Source organism: Plectrocnemia conspersa, unplaced genomic scaffold (genome assembly GCF_051122295.1).
Source record: "Plectrocnemia conspersa isolate PC_06_02 unplaced genomic scaffold, ASM5112229v1 ptg000002l, whole genome shotgun sequence".
Taxonomy (NCBI): domain Eukaryota; kingdom Metazoa; phylum Arthropoda; class Insecta; order Trichoptera; family Polycentropodidae; genus Plectrocnemia; species Plectrocnemia conspersa.
Genome location: NW_028277166.1, coordinates 6,756,856 through 6,774,343, shown reverse-complemented (window position 1 = coordinate 6,774,343; position 17,488 = coordinate 6,756,856). Strand labels below are relative to the sequence as shown.

The following is a 17,488-nucleotide window of genomic DNA, read 5'->3' as shown; positions in this document are numbered from 1 at the left end:
AGGACACCCAAATCAATTACAAATTCTGTGCAATAAATACACAACCAAGATAAGTATAACCATCTATAATATAATACAAAAATGCACATGATGGTTAAATTCGAGTTTTCTATGTTGGCAGCACTGTAAATCAGATAGCTGTCAATTATCACGCGTGCTCAAAATGTCAAATGTTAGTTTGCAACAACACATTTACGAAATGGATCGCTTAACCATCACGTTAAAATTGCTCTATAGAAATAAAAATTCTGTACGAACCGTATATCGAAATTTATGGGAAGATTATGGTCAATTTTATCGTCTTACTGAGCGAACAATTCGCAACGTAGGAAAAAAAATGTAAATATTGGAAACGTTGGAGATAGGGTAAGGCCTGTGCATCATCGTGGCATCTGTTTAGCCGGGAAGATTACTGCTGTATCGATTTGTTTAGGTTTTTCTTATGGCTCCCGTTGGCGAATTTCGCATCTAAACTTGCATCTACACCCCTATAAAATTCAGATAACACAAGAACTAAAGCATAATAATTTACACAGATTAAGTGTTAGAGCAGTAAGAAGTTGATGCTGACTTTTGAAATAAAATCTTCTTCTTTGATAAGGCACATTATCACCTCTCTGTGTATGTTATTAATAAGTAAAATAGTCGCATATGGGGCGAGGAAATCTTCATGTGATTCACGAAAGACCATTACAAGCCCAACAAGTGACTGTTTCGTGCGCATTATGGTTGAGCGGCGGCATTGGGCATTACATTTTGAAAGCAATGAAGGACGGGCTGTAGCAGTCAATGATGAGCTCTATAGGCGAATGATAACCGATTATTTTTGGCCCGAAGTCGAAGATATTGATATGGAAGACACCTGGTTCCAACAAAACGGCGTAACTTGTCACACATCGGGTGTAACGTTGGATGTTTTGCGTGAAAAAAAGTCCGGTAACTGAAGTTATATTATTCTTTACATATGTACATACTTAGCACAACCGGCTGCCGGTGAATCGTTGTGTTTCAGTAGCACGATCGCATAAATATCATGCTGATGCGTGCTTGTGACAGAGCGAGAGGGCCAGAAACCTGGCCCTCTCCGTAGGCACTTTCCGGAGGCCACATTTGGAGCTTCTCGAGCACCGAAGAGTTGTCTACGATGCCTTTGAGCAATTTACAGAAGTGTTTAATTATATAAACACTTCTGCGAGTTGACAACGAAACGTATCCCAGCGCTCCCTAAATGAAAGCACTGGAAAACAGGAACGGATAATAACCGTATTCTTTCAAGTATAAATATCGAAGGAACTTACGCTGTACTTTTTCTAACATCAATTCATTACATTGAATCGTTACGCCTGGAATCAATATAATAGAGCCAGTTTCCAGTATGCTGTCTAGAGTCCAATGAATTTGAAACGAAGTTAAAACGAGCATATGCTTAGTGTCAGTGGATCGAGATCGACGGAAACCATGTTGCTGCTCAAGAAGCATACACCTGCAATGATTAAAAATGTATTTATGTAATATAATTTCAAATAATTTTGTAGGTGCTGAAAGCAACACTATTGGCCTGTAATTATCAATGAGAGACTTATCAACCTTTTTATGAATCGGTGTGACCTTAGAACATTTTCACAGCTCTGAATAACGGGAGGATCTCAAAAATAAATTAAATGTAAAATGAAGAGGGTTGAAAATACCGGACTTGCATACGTTCAGAATGCAGGCTGGGATAAAATTTGCTCCTGAAAAATGGACCTCAACTTGCCCAATCCGTATTCCATATCAACCAAATTAAGGGTTTCGATTGATAACAAAGATGACCACGAACGCTGTCTCATCGTAATTAGAAATAAAATTCGAATGTGACCCAGCGTCATGGTATACGATTTGAAAATATTTAGCAAACCCATTGCTAATTTCTACAGCACCTTGAAAATTGATGTTGTTCCAACTCGTCGATGACCGGTAGGATTGACCGTCTTGTTTTGAGTTAACTAATTTTCAGAATTTTCTTGGATTTAAATCAACGATTTTTCACAATCTATAACATAATATAATAAGCAATAAATCTATTTTATTTTGAAATTTGTGTAATTTAATATTTTTGATTAATATTATACTTTTTATATTATCAGTGGCGTAGCCATGGGGGGGGGGGCGGAGGGGGCGGGCCGCCCCGGGCGGCACTTGCTTGGGGGCGGCATATTTGCGATGGAATCGTCTAGTGTGGATCTTAACCCTGAATAAACTAAAATGTATGTAAATCTACGAATAGCAAGAGCTTAACAATAATCAATTTATTATTTTAAGAAATGCTGATTTTATGACCCTGCAAAAAAATGTATGGGGGGGGGGCGGCAATTTTAAGGATTGCCCCGGGCGGCACTTACCCTAGCTACGCCACTGTATATTATATATAATTTATCGCTCCCGGAGTGAGCAATTCTATATTAACTTTTTATTATTACTTTTTAGGTATTGGACAAACATATTTTCTTTTATCTTCATGTTTCGTTCATTTTTTAACACAAGAGTTGTAATTTTTTGATTAGGGTGGGTATTTTTGCGAAGCGTTCCGTTTTGAGTCCCGGAAAATATGGTTACTCTACTTATATGAGGATATTTAGTTATTACCGTTCTTGTAACCCAGCGTATTTTTATACGATTCGCCGAGTCATCTCGGACATTTTCGTTGAAAAATGTCTAAGTTGCCCTTTTTTATTTTAAACTCCCATCAGCGTAACATGTTAAATTAGTTGTTAATTATTGTGCAATTGTATATGCAATAGCTAACTGGGGAGGTTCATGGTCGTGGGTCCGTCGGGTTTGGGCCTCGCGTTTTTTTTCGGCGTCGAGGCGACGGCGACGCGACGCGACTCGACTCGACTTTCGGTGTCGGGTCGCGTCTCTCGCGCGCTCTTCCGAGAGGCGCTCCTCGCGGCGGTGTGTCCGGCGACTGTCCAGCGGTGCTGTCGTTCGAGACGTCGCGAACGAGGGGGGCTCGAGGGGTTCGAGGGGCCGGGGCTGGAGTGCCGACCGGCCGCTGCGGTCTCGCGTCGCGGGCGCTCCGGTCCGGGCGCGGGGGGGATCGGCGAAGGCGGCGGAGAGGGGAGCGGCGGCGGCGGGCGGATCGGGAGGCGGCGGGAGCGAGAGGGGCGGAGGCGTCGGTGCGCGCGCCGGGCGTCGGCGTCGGTGGCGCCGCCGGGCGGCCGCGCGGGCAACCGGCCTAAACAAAGGCGCGGGCCCGCAGCCGCGCGACGGCCGCCGAGGCATGCCGAGGTCGGGGGGCGCGCGCTCAGGCGCGGAGGCGCCCCCTCCCGCCCCCTCGCGCTGCCCGCGCCCTCGGACCCGCCGCTGACGGCGCATGGGCGCGTGCCTGAGCCGCCGGCGCAGGAAGAGGCCGCCCCCGGCAGACGCGGCCGACGACAAGATGACCAAGTCGCTAGCCATCGTCCGCACCATGGTCTCCAAGAAGAAGAAGCGCTACGTCGCCGACGGCTTCGACCTGGACCTGTCCTACGTCACGCGCGACCTCATCGCCATGGGCATCCCGAGCGAGAAGCTCGAGCGTCTCTATCGCAACAACATAGACGACGTCGTCAAGTTCCTCGAGAAGAAGCACAAGGACCGCTACAAGATATACAATCTGTGTTCCGAGAGGTCCTACGACGTCGACAAGTTCCACAAGAGGGTGAGAAATTCTTTTTTAAATCTACACAGGAAGAGATAAAAATAAATCTTTTTCCACGTCAACTTTTTATAACAATATCTAAACCGAAATTTGATTCTTCCTCTTATTTTCCCTTGAAACTTCCAAAACTATAATTAGTTTCTCAACTTTCGTTAGGTCAAGTTGCGTTAGATTAATTCGTGTAAGTTAGGTCTGGGTTTGAACACCAAATGTACGTTTCTCAACTAAAATTGAGTTTCATAGAAATATACATCTACTGGTAAAAGTGTATTTGGACTACTTCACTAGTTAAAATATAACTAACGAAAAATACACATTCACCATCAGTTACTTTAAACATGTCAAATCCAAAGTTAAACGAACAAATACAAATATACAACTCAAGTCTAAACATAAAATTGTATAACATATATTTTTCTCGATTAATTTTCTTTAGTGCTAGTCAATGTCTTCCTCTGTGAAACCACAGATCATATTTTGAAGGATCGAAAAGTGGCAAAGGTGGTCCCACAATGTTTGATGAACAAAAGTGCCTAAATTATTTTTGTCTTCAACGAAGCTCTTATTGGGGTAATAATTAGATTCATTTACGAAAATCCGCATTCACATTCACTTAAACAAATGGGAATATAATTCAGAGCATATATCAAACGCAATATTTTTTGTTTCCCTTTTGTTTAGTGGTAGTCTGATTGACGTGTTTCTAATTTTCATCTCTTCAAATGTACAAACTTAATATTTTTGCTATCTAGCATCCTCTTTCTCTCGACTCTTTCAACGTAGAATAAAATGTTTTAAATCAATAGAAGGAACATGTTTTGAAATTTTTTTGTGGTGTTAAATGTACAGCAGCTGCGTCACATTTATGGTAGGGTCCAAAATTCTGTTTTGCAAAGCTTCACCTCCAATAAAAAGGCTGCAGATGTTATTTTTTTCCTTAAGCCGTCGTAAGTATATTTTTTATTTTTGTCTATTGTAGGATCATTCATCGCTTCTTCAAACTGATGCACAAGTGATTCAAAATTATTCCACACAGCCGAAACTGAACAAATATTTGATGCACTTCAAAATATTTTTTTCACGAGATCATGATTAAAAAATTTTCAAGCTCCTTTTTTTCGGCTTCAAAAATATTTTTTAATGCTTTGTGTGCAGCAAATTCTCTAATCGGATTCTTTTTCAAAGAGATCAATTGTAACTTCTTATCTTTCCCATAATATGTGATTTCATTGTTGGCACATTCTTTGAAAATTTTCATTCCCATCGTCGTTTCAGATCCAAGAGTTCAAGGTTAAATCATTTTTTGAATAAAAATCGTGTTTTTGATCTAATGAACAGCAATCCAGCCAATCATTTTGAATTCGGCCTTGCTCCTCAAGATCAGCTCGAGATGGTTCAGAATCACAAATGACTGGTTTCAAAAATTGATTTTTTCGTTTCAAATCATTAACAAAGAACACCCCACCAAGTGTCAGTTTCTGACCGTCGGTCAATTTGTGTGGTACCCACTTGTTTAGCTTTTTGACTTTTTGTTTAGCCACACCGAAATAATTAATAATGCGACGGTGCTATATCAGGAGAATAAGGCGGATGTAGTAAAAATTCTAGATCCAGTTCCTTTATTTTCTCCTGTGTAATTTTCGCTGCATGCGGTCTTGCATTACCGTGTTGTAAGTTGCACCATTGATTATTAACTATAATCTATTTTTTTTTAAGAATCAGTGCTCAATAACATTGTTTAACACATAATCATGATGTGCTCTTAAATTTCTGCCCTGTGATTGGTCATCCTTAATGAATCGATTGATCTCACGGCGAACGACCAATCACAGGGCAGAAATTTAAGTGCATATTATGATTACGTGTTAAACAATGTTATTGCGCACTAATCTCTCAAATTGAGTACAATAAAGATCGGCCGTGATAGTCTGACTAGGTTTTAATAATTCATAATGAATAATACCAGAAATATCCCACCAGACAAAAAGACCTATTTTCCGTTGCAACCGGGTCAACACAATCAACAACTACTGAGTAAATAGTGAGCCACCAGACTGAAATCAAAGCGTAAATTAGTGATCCATTTTTACTAATTATAAACTTATAGCAACTTACAATCAATGAATGGACTAATTCAATATTATTTTTTAATTTTTATCCACGAGATTAGGAAAATTCATTAATCTGTGATGATCTATCAGAATTATTGTTATGTAATAATCCAATCTCCCAGATATGATAGGAATTGAAATAACTAAGGTCCATATGAGATTTGAACTCAGATCTTTCAAGTATTAGTCACTTACTTATAACACCGGTCTATTGTGCTGGAAATGGGCTTCAGCACAATAGACCGATTAATAAATGTTTTCTAGAAAGTTAAAACTCTCATATCTATCTATTAATACTATTTTTCTTCCAAATTACATAAACAATGATTTTTTTTGTTAAAAATGCAGTATAAAGTTAAATTGTCTGTTGATTTATTGAAATTGAAACAGCCTGTTAAATTATCAAGAAATGGCAAAACAAGTACTACCACATTTTTTAAGCTTTTAATGAATCTACTGTAGGATTATTTTAGAACATAAATTTCCTTTTTAATAAATACCAAACGGAAAAAGGGGAATCTTATTGATTTCCATAAATTTTTCTGTTTGTCTTCGAAGCTTGCAATAAATATTGTATTTGGATCATAACTCCTTGAACAAAATATTAAGAGTCGAGAATTAAAAAAGGCAAGTTCGTTGATGTTGCACATTTAAGACCAAACTACAACAATGTTGTATGATTTTTTGTACAATAGAAATACATTGTGCAATTATCCAATACGCTAGAATAAATGTATTATTATTTTTATATTTATATTCATGTGTAAAATTGATCAAGATTTTTAAATAGAATCAAATAAAATTTTATCGTCCATCACTCATCCTTTCTATTAACTGATTACAGGTCGCAATGTTCCCCTTCGACGACCACAACCCTCCCAAGATCGACCTCATACACAAGTTCTGTTTAGATGTTCACCATTGGCTGACTGCACACGAGCTCAACGTTGCCGTCGTGCACTGCAAGGCGGGGAAGGGAAGAACTGGTGAGACTCGCCGCTCATGCCTTTTTTGCATTCACAGTGTGACTAAATAAAAACAGAACATGATGTTTGACAAAACTCAATTACATTGATGAATTTCTGGTTACTTTGATGATAACAAAATTGAATTTTAAAGCATTAAATATTATCAATGGCAGGATATTACTTTGCAACACATAGGTTGTAATGCTTTGCTGCCAGCTGATTAACTTAGTAATTAGAAAAATGTATGTTTGCATAAAATATTATTCTCTAAATGTTTCTATTTTAACCTATTGATTAAATCTCAAGTCACGTGAAACACGTTTTATAAATATCAATATTAAAAATGCGTTATGTTCTTCGTACTCATCTCTTTCTATTTTTTCACAGGCACTATGATATGTTGCTATCTTTTATACTCCGGGCGGTACACCACCGCCGCCGCCTCGCTCGATTGTTTTGCGAGAGAAAGAACGCACGATCAAAAAGGTACTCGCATGTTATTAACGTTTTATAAGCAGAGATATTAATTCACCGTTTTTCAGGCGTCACGATACCTTCGCAGAAGCGGTACGTCGAGTACTACGCGGCCTTGCTCGCCTTGAGCGCGCCGAGGCCGACCGAGTGCATGAGTCTGTACAACCCGCCGACGCTAAAAGTGACCGAGTTTATAATGCGGCCGCCGCCGATGCTCAACGGCGGCCAGGGCGCGCTCGAGTTTTACATCTTCGCCGAAAAACGGAAACCACAGAAGGTTCGTGCCTTTCCAACTCTTTGGGAGTGCGATGCGGCAGAGTCACGACGTTTCGATCCTTCGCAGGTCGGTCTTGGGGTCCAGGAGAACAAGGACGGTTCCGCGTCATATGTTCGCGCGCAGCTGGGCTGCAGCGAACCCTTCAGAGGCAACGTGCGAGTCGACGTTTACAATGTCAAGCCCAAGATCAAAATCGGCAAAGAGAAACTCTTCCACTTTTGGTTCGACACGTATTTTGTAGAGCAAGGGATCGGCTCGGTCAAAGAGGGCGACTCAGAAAATGGTGAGAATCTTTTTATTTTCGCATACAATCATGAACGATGCTTATTGTATAAAACCTTTTGAATTTTAAATTGTCAGCCAAGATGACTGGTAGAATATGATTGATGCTCGGTGGCTGTGTTTTTTTTTGTCTTCATTTGACGTTGACCTGTGTATATTTGAAAATTAATCTATCATTACTGAAAATTAAAATTAAAAACAGACGAGGTTCAACCAGTGACATAGAAAACACCTAACACAGTGTTCTAGCTTTTGATTTGTTGTTTTTCATTTTAGTGTTATAAATATGTGCTGTTTTTAATTAGTTTATTAATACAGGAAGGAAAAAACAAGATTTTTATTAATATTCTTATCACTTTTTGTCATCTTTTTTTTGAATTAAATTATTATATATTGTTTGCTTTTAAATATTCGCTATGAGTACCGTATCATCAGTGCATTGTAGGTTATTGAGCGAGGCTCTGTTTATTCTTATCCTGTCGTCCGTGTAGTTATCCTTTTCTGGATAGATGTTATAAATAATGGGGGATTAAATACAACCGTGTCTCACTCTTTGTAGTATTTCTACATCATCCGATGTTAGGTTGCTTATTCTAACTCTTGCTTTTTGTTGCCATTATGGATTGGCAATAATTCGGAGATAGTTTTGGTCTATTCTTGTAGAATTTAAAATTTTCATCATACTTTTATGTTGAACTTTGTCATGCCTTCTCAAAATCGATGAAGCATAAGTAAAAACCAATGGTAATATCGCGACAACGTTGCACCAAAACCTGAATATTAAAAATAGTTTTATAACTGAATATAACTCATTGCACTATTTTGTATTTGATTTTATTGCTATTGTGACAAATGTCGATTTTATTCATTCTTAAGGTATAACACATTTGTCTTAAATTGCATTGAACAATTTAACTAACACTCGAATCCCATTTATTTTTATTATTTCAGCAGGAATGTCATCGGAACTAATAGCTTTTTTTTTATCTCTTTTCAACTTCGCCACTCTTATCAACTTGTATGATAGAGTCAAATATAGAAAAAAAGGCTGTATTTTACTTTTATCTAAAAACTTGTGAAGCAAATGAAAATACAAATCTTGATAATAAGGCAAATTCAGCACCTTTCATTTTTAATTACAATTAAAAATTAATAATTCTTTCGTAATCCTGCCACACCTGAGGGTTTTATTAATTGAAAAAAACGTCATTTGTATGTAATATTTAAACCCTTTGAACTCCTACGGTGGACTTGATATTTTTTCATGCTATTTTGATATTTTTTTCATTTGAAACATCAGTAACGGATTAAAAAGAGACAAATTTATTATTTTACGACCTAACACTTAGAATTTAAAAAGTGGTCTGTCTTATATTTCAATGGTTTTATTTGTTTTTAATTAATTAAATATTAAAATTAGTGTTGTTTTTTAAATTTATAGTCTGGAAGAATGTCTCAATTTATCAAAAATGAATTTGATAGTGGATTATAAATATTAAATGAATGTTTCGGACGAAATTTTAAAACAATTAGAAATATTCGAAAAATTTTTGGTGGAACTTGACTATTTACCATTATGTGATGGAATTGATTCCGAAAGAAAAGTTCTTTTTAATAAATCGAGTGCGATGAGTTATGCGGATTTAAAGTGACAATGAAGTTAATAATTATCCTGGTTCAACTTTAGTTAATCCCATTTTACCACCATGGTTAGATGTAACAAGAAAGGACAAATATTAACTATGTATAAATTTTTCAACCGGCACAAATGTCATAGGACCAAATTTTTTTTATGAAAGTGTTTAAATTTTTTTAAAGAAACAATTGTATGCACCAAAAATTATCACCGGAATGAATGTTCTATTTAACATGATTAAGCAGATGTCACCAAAATCGAAATAATAGCTTTTCTTGATAAATTATTAGTTTGGGAGCTATTTATGTTCCAAATATGGAATCTTTTTGGTTACGGAGCTTTTATTTCAGAATATATTTTTTGGTAAAATATATTATTCCTTGTCAAGGTTTTTTAAAATCTTTTATGAACTTCATTTGGAATATATATATATTCAATAAAAGATTCCAATCGAGATTTGAGGACGAAAACTGACATATTATTGCAAAACTTGTGAAAAAATATCTGTTTTTTTACCCAGGAGATTGTTTTAAAAAATATCAAACTCAACCTAATTTTAAAAATTAATTTGTCGAATAATAAAATATACATATTGATCTGTCATCATAATTTTAACCCTTTTTTATTTATAATAAAACCAGTTTTTTTACCTTATATTACCTTAAACATAATTGACAAATTCACTGAAAATGGCTTGGAGTTGCTAGAACACTAAAAGAATTGAGTTCAAAAGATAAAATTAGTTGTTAACGATGCACTTTTGCTCTACATTCATACATAAAAAATTGAATTAACAGGGTTCCATTATTGTAATTGAATTTACTGCGATGTCTGTTTTAAACGTAAATTTATATTTCAGCGACCTATCGGTTAACCTTCAACAAACAGCAGCTGGACGATGCTCACAAAGACACGCAGAACAAGATATTCAGCGACAACTTTAACGTGAAGCATTTCTAATAATTTTGGACAGTTGTGTTGATCTCCTTGCTGACGACTTTCTTCTCGCTTGTCTTTCAGGTGCAACTGTTGATGCGGCGGGACAACGAATACTGGGACTCGCAGAACGACGCGATGGAAGTGGGTCGGTTGAACTCTCCGCCGTCTCCGTCCAGCAGCTGCGCCGAAGAAGGCTACAGCGACGAGTCTCTGGAACCAGAGGAAGGCTGGGATTCCGGTGAGCTATCTAACGTACCCCGTCGCGCTTCCCACTTTCGGCCTCCGACTCCCGATGGAGAGCTCCGATTTCTTAGCGGACTCTCTGACGGTTCGGCGCCGAAAACTTTGGAATGATCGTTTTTCGCCGACGTATTCATGCATTTATTATTGTAAAGATATACTATATTTCGTACGTATATATACGTAAATTGACTCTTGCGACTGTTGTCGCAGCTCGTTCGCCTTCAGTCGGCGATATGGTTTGTTTAACTGTGTTAAAAAAGTTTACTTATGTTGTTCGATGTGCGTTCTCTATACAGACAGTTATTTGAAAAAGAAAAGCGACTTTGCACACTCATTGGTTGCATTGTTTATGAACGACATTATCGAATTCCAAAATTCTATCATACGCTGCACTATTGATGCGTCATATTGATTGATCTATTTGAAATTGATGTATTTTTATAGCTTTTTATTATATAGATATAGTAAGTGTATGTAAATACTATATGTTAATTTGTACGAATCAATGTAAATATTTTTGATTTTTCTCATTATTATAATTATTTTATTTTAAAATATTAAAAAAAGATACACAAAATAATTTTTCTTTTTTTTTAAAAAAAAATCAAACTATCAATTAGGTCTCTACAAAAGTCCTGTCCCTTTTGCTGATTAAAATGACTCGTGAACATTTTTAAAAATAAATTTAATAAAGCAATACATGATACATTTTTTTTAATCGTACAATTGACTAAAATTACATTTATTATATATTAGGGTTCTTATTTTAAAAAATCTTTTGATATATGTGTACTACTTGGTGACAAAATTAATCCTTTAATTGACAGATAACACTACTTGAATTTTTCAATAATTGACAATAATCATTACACATCAGTTTATATGTAAAATTACACACTGCTTTCAAATCTCATTATATTATTAAATATAATATTTAAAAACTAATGTTATATTTGATGTCAGTGTAATTAAAAAAATTGATGTAAATATATATTATAACTTATAAACATTTTTTAATATTTCTTCTAGTAATGATTATTGTTATTTTTTAAGAATTAAAGTTTGATATGCCTTTTCGCAATAAATGATGATTCAAACGAATATTAATATATAATTGGCAAATAGGTTAGAGTTTGTTTGTCCAAAATATTAAATTAAAAATAACAATCAACATTTTTGCCTACATTTATAAGATATTGGTAGTGTAATTAGCAATTTTATGATAAAGGCACTGACATAAATATTATCATTTCATTTCATTAGTTTGCGGCATTTCAAGAATAAATATTCTGCATGTCCTCAGTTAGCTTTTCATTGCAACTCAAATAAAAGAATCGAGTACAAAACGGACAGAACTTGTGCAAAGACTTGATATTTGCAGATGTTCCTAGTGCTGTCTCTGAATTTTACTTTTACCAAGACAGATTCATATTTATTTAGATAGATCACAAAAGTCTAGTATAATTTAAAAGAATAAAACGTCACGTACGCACGTGGGGGTTGTATTGGTACTCATTTGTCCGTTGTGTGCGTGCGTTGTGTACATGTGACGAGACGCGGATCATAACTGTGGCAGCTGTTGAAGGGACTGCTGGCGGTACCGGAGCGTTGCTGAGCCCTTACCGACGGCTGTCCGAGCTCGAGTTGGACGACATGCCCGACGGTGCGCTCGCTCCAACGCTGCAGCCCGAAGTGGAGAGGATGCTGCAAGCTTGACTGAACTTTAACAGTAAAGTGTCATGTGTGTCTCGTCTCTTTCCCGTGTGTTATTCGCCTTCACACGTAAGTCTGCGTAAGCATGTAAATACCATTTGAGTGCACGTGTAATCAATAAACTCTGGACGTCTCTGTGCCGCCCAGGCCGACGACGGTTTATAATTTTGTCGAGCGCGCCAGAGCCTAGGGATTTCCATGATTTATTTATTACAGTCGTTCAAATCCTTCGTCACAGGCACTGCTTCTTAGTTTGCTCACGCAGTTTTTTTATATTAAAACCTCACACTTCATCGTCGTGTTTAATAACCCTCTCCAGGATTTTAATATTGCTGTTTAAACGTGGGTGCATGGTGTCGTTTTTCTGCTGTCCTGTCATCTTCGGTTTAACTCATTCATTACCAGATTCGTACTTTCCTAAATATATTTATATATGTATATACATATATAGTTCATACATCGCCTTTCATCACCATAATTTATGTATTTTTTAAGCATCACTATTTTAGCTGAAACCTGATTATATCATTGGTAAACTGTTAAGTGCAGAAAGAATTATATAAAGATATATGTATGAGTTATAGATAAAGAATCCCGGAAATTCCAGTTTATTATTAATGAAAACTTCAGCGTATGATACCTGATTATGATTTCACTGAGATTTAGTGTCAAAATTTTGCTGAATCTAATATAAATTTGTTTAATAGAAAAACTGATAAAACAGTATCGTGTATTTAGCTTAATCGTCTGGGTCTATTGATATATTTTTTTCCGATATGAATTTCAATATATGTAAAAAAAAAAAGCAATTCATAAGCAAGAGATAATATGAAATGTTGATGATTTTTTTACTAAAATTTATTTTTGCAACTTTCAAAATCATATTGAAATAAGATAAATGAACCTAAAAATCATATTGAAATAAGATAAATGAACCTAGATGAGAGAACTATATATAGCATTATTTTTAGATACAGGTATAGAACCTGTGCACTGAAATCAATATTATTTCTTTCTGCATTACTGTTTAATTACTTCATTATTATACTGTATATTTATATAATTGGGTTACTGCTTTATATACATATACTATATTTTTTTAATACTTAAGAATACCAAACATTTATTCATTTGTATGACTAATTAATTATAAAATTGTTTGCTAGAAGTTGTACTTTTAAATAAAACTTAATGAGTAATTAGTTTTATACTTGTTTAAATTTTGTACTATTTTGTGAATGTCAATTTTTTAAACCTTTTTCAAGTTGCTTAAAATAGTTTGTTTTAAAAAAAATATACCCTAAATATGGATTACTTGTCTACATCATATCATTTATTCTACATTTGCAAAAAAAAATTGTTTTGAAAATATTTATAGGTTTGCACTTCACATATCATTCACTATTTTTATTATGTGTGTATTTGTACTTTTTTGGGAGTTTTTGTTTTGTGTACGTTTTTTACAATGTGTAGGGAAGGTTTTATTATTTTTATATTTTTGTGTACTAATTTTTCCTACACATCATTTGTGTTTTGTTTTGTATTTGTATTTTTTCTTGTTTTGTATATTTTTTAGAATTTAATTATTTAAAGTATTGTGTGTTCATATTCGTTACGTTATAAAAGTGAAGATTGTGACTTAAATAGTTATTTACATATCGACTGGATGGGACAGATTCTGTCGTTAATATAATACCTTTTAGTTATCTTTAGTAGTAAAAAAATTATGTTAGTAGTCGCTCCTTATAATGAACTACAGCATGATACATTCTTTAAAATATCAAATTATTTTGTAATGTGTTGTAGATAGGTTTTTTCCTACACATTACTAATTGGATATTTTAAAGGAAATATCTATCGGTTCTTAGAAAATATCTAGAGTTCTAGAAATAAGATTAAGTCAAAATCATTTTTTTAAGAAGGCATTTTAAATTTCATACAAGTTTTTATATGTATAAAACATAATAATTGTTACTGAGGTATTTGTATGTTTCATTTCAAGACATCAACATCTAATCAACTGGTCGTTTTTTTACCGTTTGCTACTGGAAGCTTTGCGAGTGTTTCTTGCAACGCTAAATCTAATGTAAATTAATTGAAAGGAATAGTAAAATAAGTAGCTAAAATTTTTATTATTATTACGTCTTAAAATTATTTTATCAATAGATCGGGTAAAATCAAAATTAAAAATGAATTAATATGCATCTTTTTATATTTATGTAAAATAAAATTACAAAATAAATTTAATAGCATATTAAACTGAGTGGGTCAAATAAATTCCAATTGTAAATATGGTGTGTTTATCAATGGTTTATGTGTGAAATATATTCTTTAACTACTAAAGTTAAGAAACACTTTTCTTTTAGTTTGATTGAAAAACTGATTTTGACTCGTACATTCTAAGCATTCTAAATATATACATATTTATTATAAAAAACTTCATTCACATACAAATATATCAATACACCATCTATTTAACTTATAAATAAAAAATTCTCCTCACTTTTATGTAATATTGGAGGTGCATTAGAATTTATTAAATTTGAATCAATTGTGATAGAAAATGAGTTATGTGAAATTATAAATAAGCATTAAAAATATGTTACTTGTTCATTCTATTTTTTGTTTTTAATTTTAGATAATTGTATATTAACCTATCCAGTCTTTGATTGTTGTAATGTTATAGTTCAGAGGTGAACGTTTTGTATAATGATTCAAAATCAAACTTATGTTATACTTCATCTCATTATATTTATTTATTTATTAAATTATGTAAAATAAATTAAATGCTATAATAATACATTATATACATAAGCTTTACTGAATTGCTTTTTTTGATTAATAAATAATAATATTGTATCTTTTAAATATAAAATACATATGTTAATCATCCCGCGACCTTTACAAGAACGAAATAATCGATTATTCTATATAGCTTATATGCGATTAATTCAATTGAGGCTTGTACGTCGTTAGCGAGACGATTATTTTTTAATACACTATATAACCAAAGGTGATATAGCGTAATTTTTTATTGTTAACAAAATGACACGTGGTATAAGGTTGCTTTTTTATGGTAATGGGATATTATACAATGTACATATTAATGGTGATTTTGATGACTGTCTCATTTTTAATGTGTATTTTTATTTATGTTACAGGAGAGTCAATGCACGTGTGACGAATACGAGGCGGTTGATCGTGCGTCGCGACGCTTCCGGGATCAGCCTAGGTACATCGCTGTCTCCTTGTCGTTATGATGACGATCGGGCGCGTTGTGAAGATCTGTGTTGTGTTGTATAGGTTGTTAAGTACGGTCGGGGTATAAAAATACTTGTATGTTCAAATTGATGTGAAGTGGATGACTCTTAAATATATATTATAATATTTGTTATATTTTTCCAATTAAGTGAACGGACATATAATGAAAAGAAACTAAAAAAAGTGTATAAATTAATTAATTAATTAATAATATAAAAAAGTGAATTAGAGTGTTGGATATTAGCGTATTCTTTTTTTTTGTTTTATAGCTTCTTAAATATTAAATTGTTATGCACTTGATCTCGTATGTAATTTTTTTTTATCGAATGTTTCTTTTTTTCCATTTATGCCATTTACTCGACTTGATGATATGTTGACGTGTAAAGATTATTTATTGTCTTGGAAGATTGTTTCTTTATTTTTAAAACGTTAGTGTAACACCGATTTTATAAGCAGGCAATTGAATGTGATTTTGCTGAAATTAATTGAAACAAATCTTCGGGTGCTGTAAATTTATAAATATTATTTGTATATAGAATATGGAAAATGCGCTGTAAATGACAGAAACGGCTCTATATAGATTGTTGCATAATTCAAGTTTATTTATATTTATTTATAATTGCCATTTAAGAAAAAGGATTCGATACTTTAAATGAAAAGTATTTGTGATGTATAGAATCAATTTTAAACATAATAGCGCTTACTTATTTTTTTAGTAAAATGCACACTACTGATGCACTTTAATTATTATTCTGTGCTGACAATACGGCTATTTTGCAAAAAATACCGTAGATCTTGAATTTGTTTAGTTGACAATGACTACCTTGGCCTCGGTCTTCACTATAAATATACTGCCATTGTGGTCAGTGAATGAGAGACACTTACTTTGTTTTCAATTTCACACTACGGAGTGCCTACATGAACTTTTAACGTCAAATTTACAATCCCTTATAGATTTTTTTTTAAATATAACAAAATCCAACTTAAGTTTTCCATTAAAAAATATTTTTTGAAAAATATAAATCATGATTTTAAACTACATTTATTTTGACAAAACCAAAATAGAATACAGTCGTAATTTGACATGACCATATTTTATTTGGTACATGTCTGCTTCTGAAATAGTGCGACTTTAAAATGTTTTTGCTTGGAGAAAACATGAAATTTTATTTATATTTGAAAGATTAGTAATATATGCTCATTTGTTCTATGTTTCTGCATACATATATAGTAAAAAAATAATAAAAGCGACATGTCTGAAGTTGATTCTAAACGTTACACTTATTCCTTTTAACCCTTTGATTGCCAAAAACCAATATATCGAGAATTGCCAGATCCAACATTTTCATCAAAGAAAAAATCAAATACATTTTTAATGGGATGTATGGTAAATAATGTTTTTTCTGGACAATATTTTTTTATTATGTAATTCATCGATATTTAGATAGTAATCTCAAAAAGCTCGACAATTAAAGGGTTAAATATGTACGTACTGTTCAGTTACCAACATGTAAAAGTGACAAAAGTTAAATTAAATTAAAAATATTAATTCAATTCACCACTGCTAGAAAATGCTGTCGAAAAAGTTATATATATATATTATATATTAACACAAGATTTACGGAACACCATCAAATTGACAGGTTTTTGATTTGTACTCTGTTGAAACACAAATGCTATTGATGGTTATTTCTTAGATATAACCAATTTCATTCAAGGATTACTGCGCTTTTATATTGTTATTTCTTTATTCATGTAAAACCTAAGCATGAATACTTTATCTAATGTCATTTGGAAATAATTATAAAGAAATAGAATAAATGCTTCAATTTTTTAATAATCGCATACATTTAAAAACAAGTGTCTTGAGGTCGTTTCTGTCGTGCACTGCGTCTTTGTGCA

At 33.8% G+C, this 17,488-nt stretch overlaps 1 protein-coding gene across 4 annotated transcripts; it reads left to right on the top strand.

The window, feature by feature from the left end:
• Window positions 1-2,870: 2,870 nt before the first annotated feature.
• Pten (phosphatase and tensin-like protein) lies at window positions 2,871-17,111 on the top strand. 4 transcript variants are annotated; one of them, XM_088181625.1, is made up of 9 exons: window positions 3,174-3,682; window positions 6,638-6,779; window positions 7,149-7,247; window positions 7,304-7,512; window positions 7,579-7,795; window positions 10,290-10,375; window positions 10,451-10,607; window positions 12,189-12,394; window positions 15,487-17,111. In XM_088181625.1, exons 1-8 carry the CDS (start codon window positions 3,356-3,358, stop codon window positions 12,326-12,328), a joined length of 1,377 nt encoding a protein of 458 aa, XP_088037751.1. In that variant the 5' UTR covers window positions 3,174-3,355; the 3' UTR covers window positions 12,329-12,394; window positions 15,487-17,111. The 4 variants fall into 4 exon arrangements, with proteins under 4 accessions (XP_088037753.1, XP_088037754.1, XP_088037751.1 ...); XM_088181626.1 differs by having other exon boundaries at window positions 12,198-12,394; window positions 15,487-15,656; XM_088181628.1 differs by lacking the exon at window positions 12,189-12,394 and having other exon boundaries at window positions 3,158-3,682.
• The last annotated feature ends 377 nt before the right edge of the window (window positions 17,112-17,488 follow it).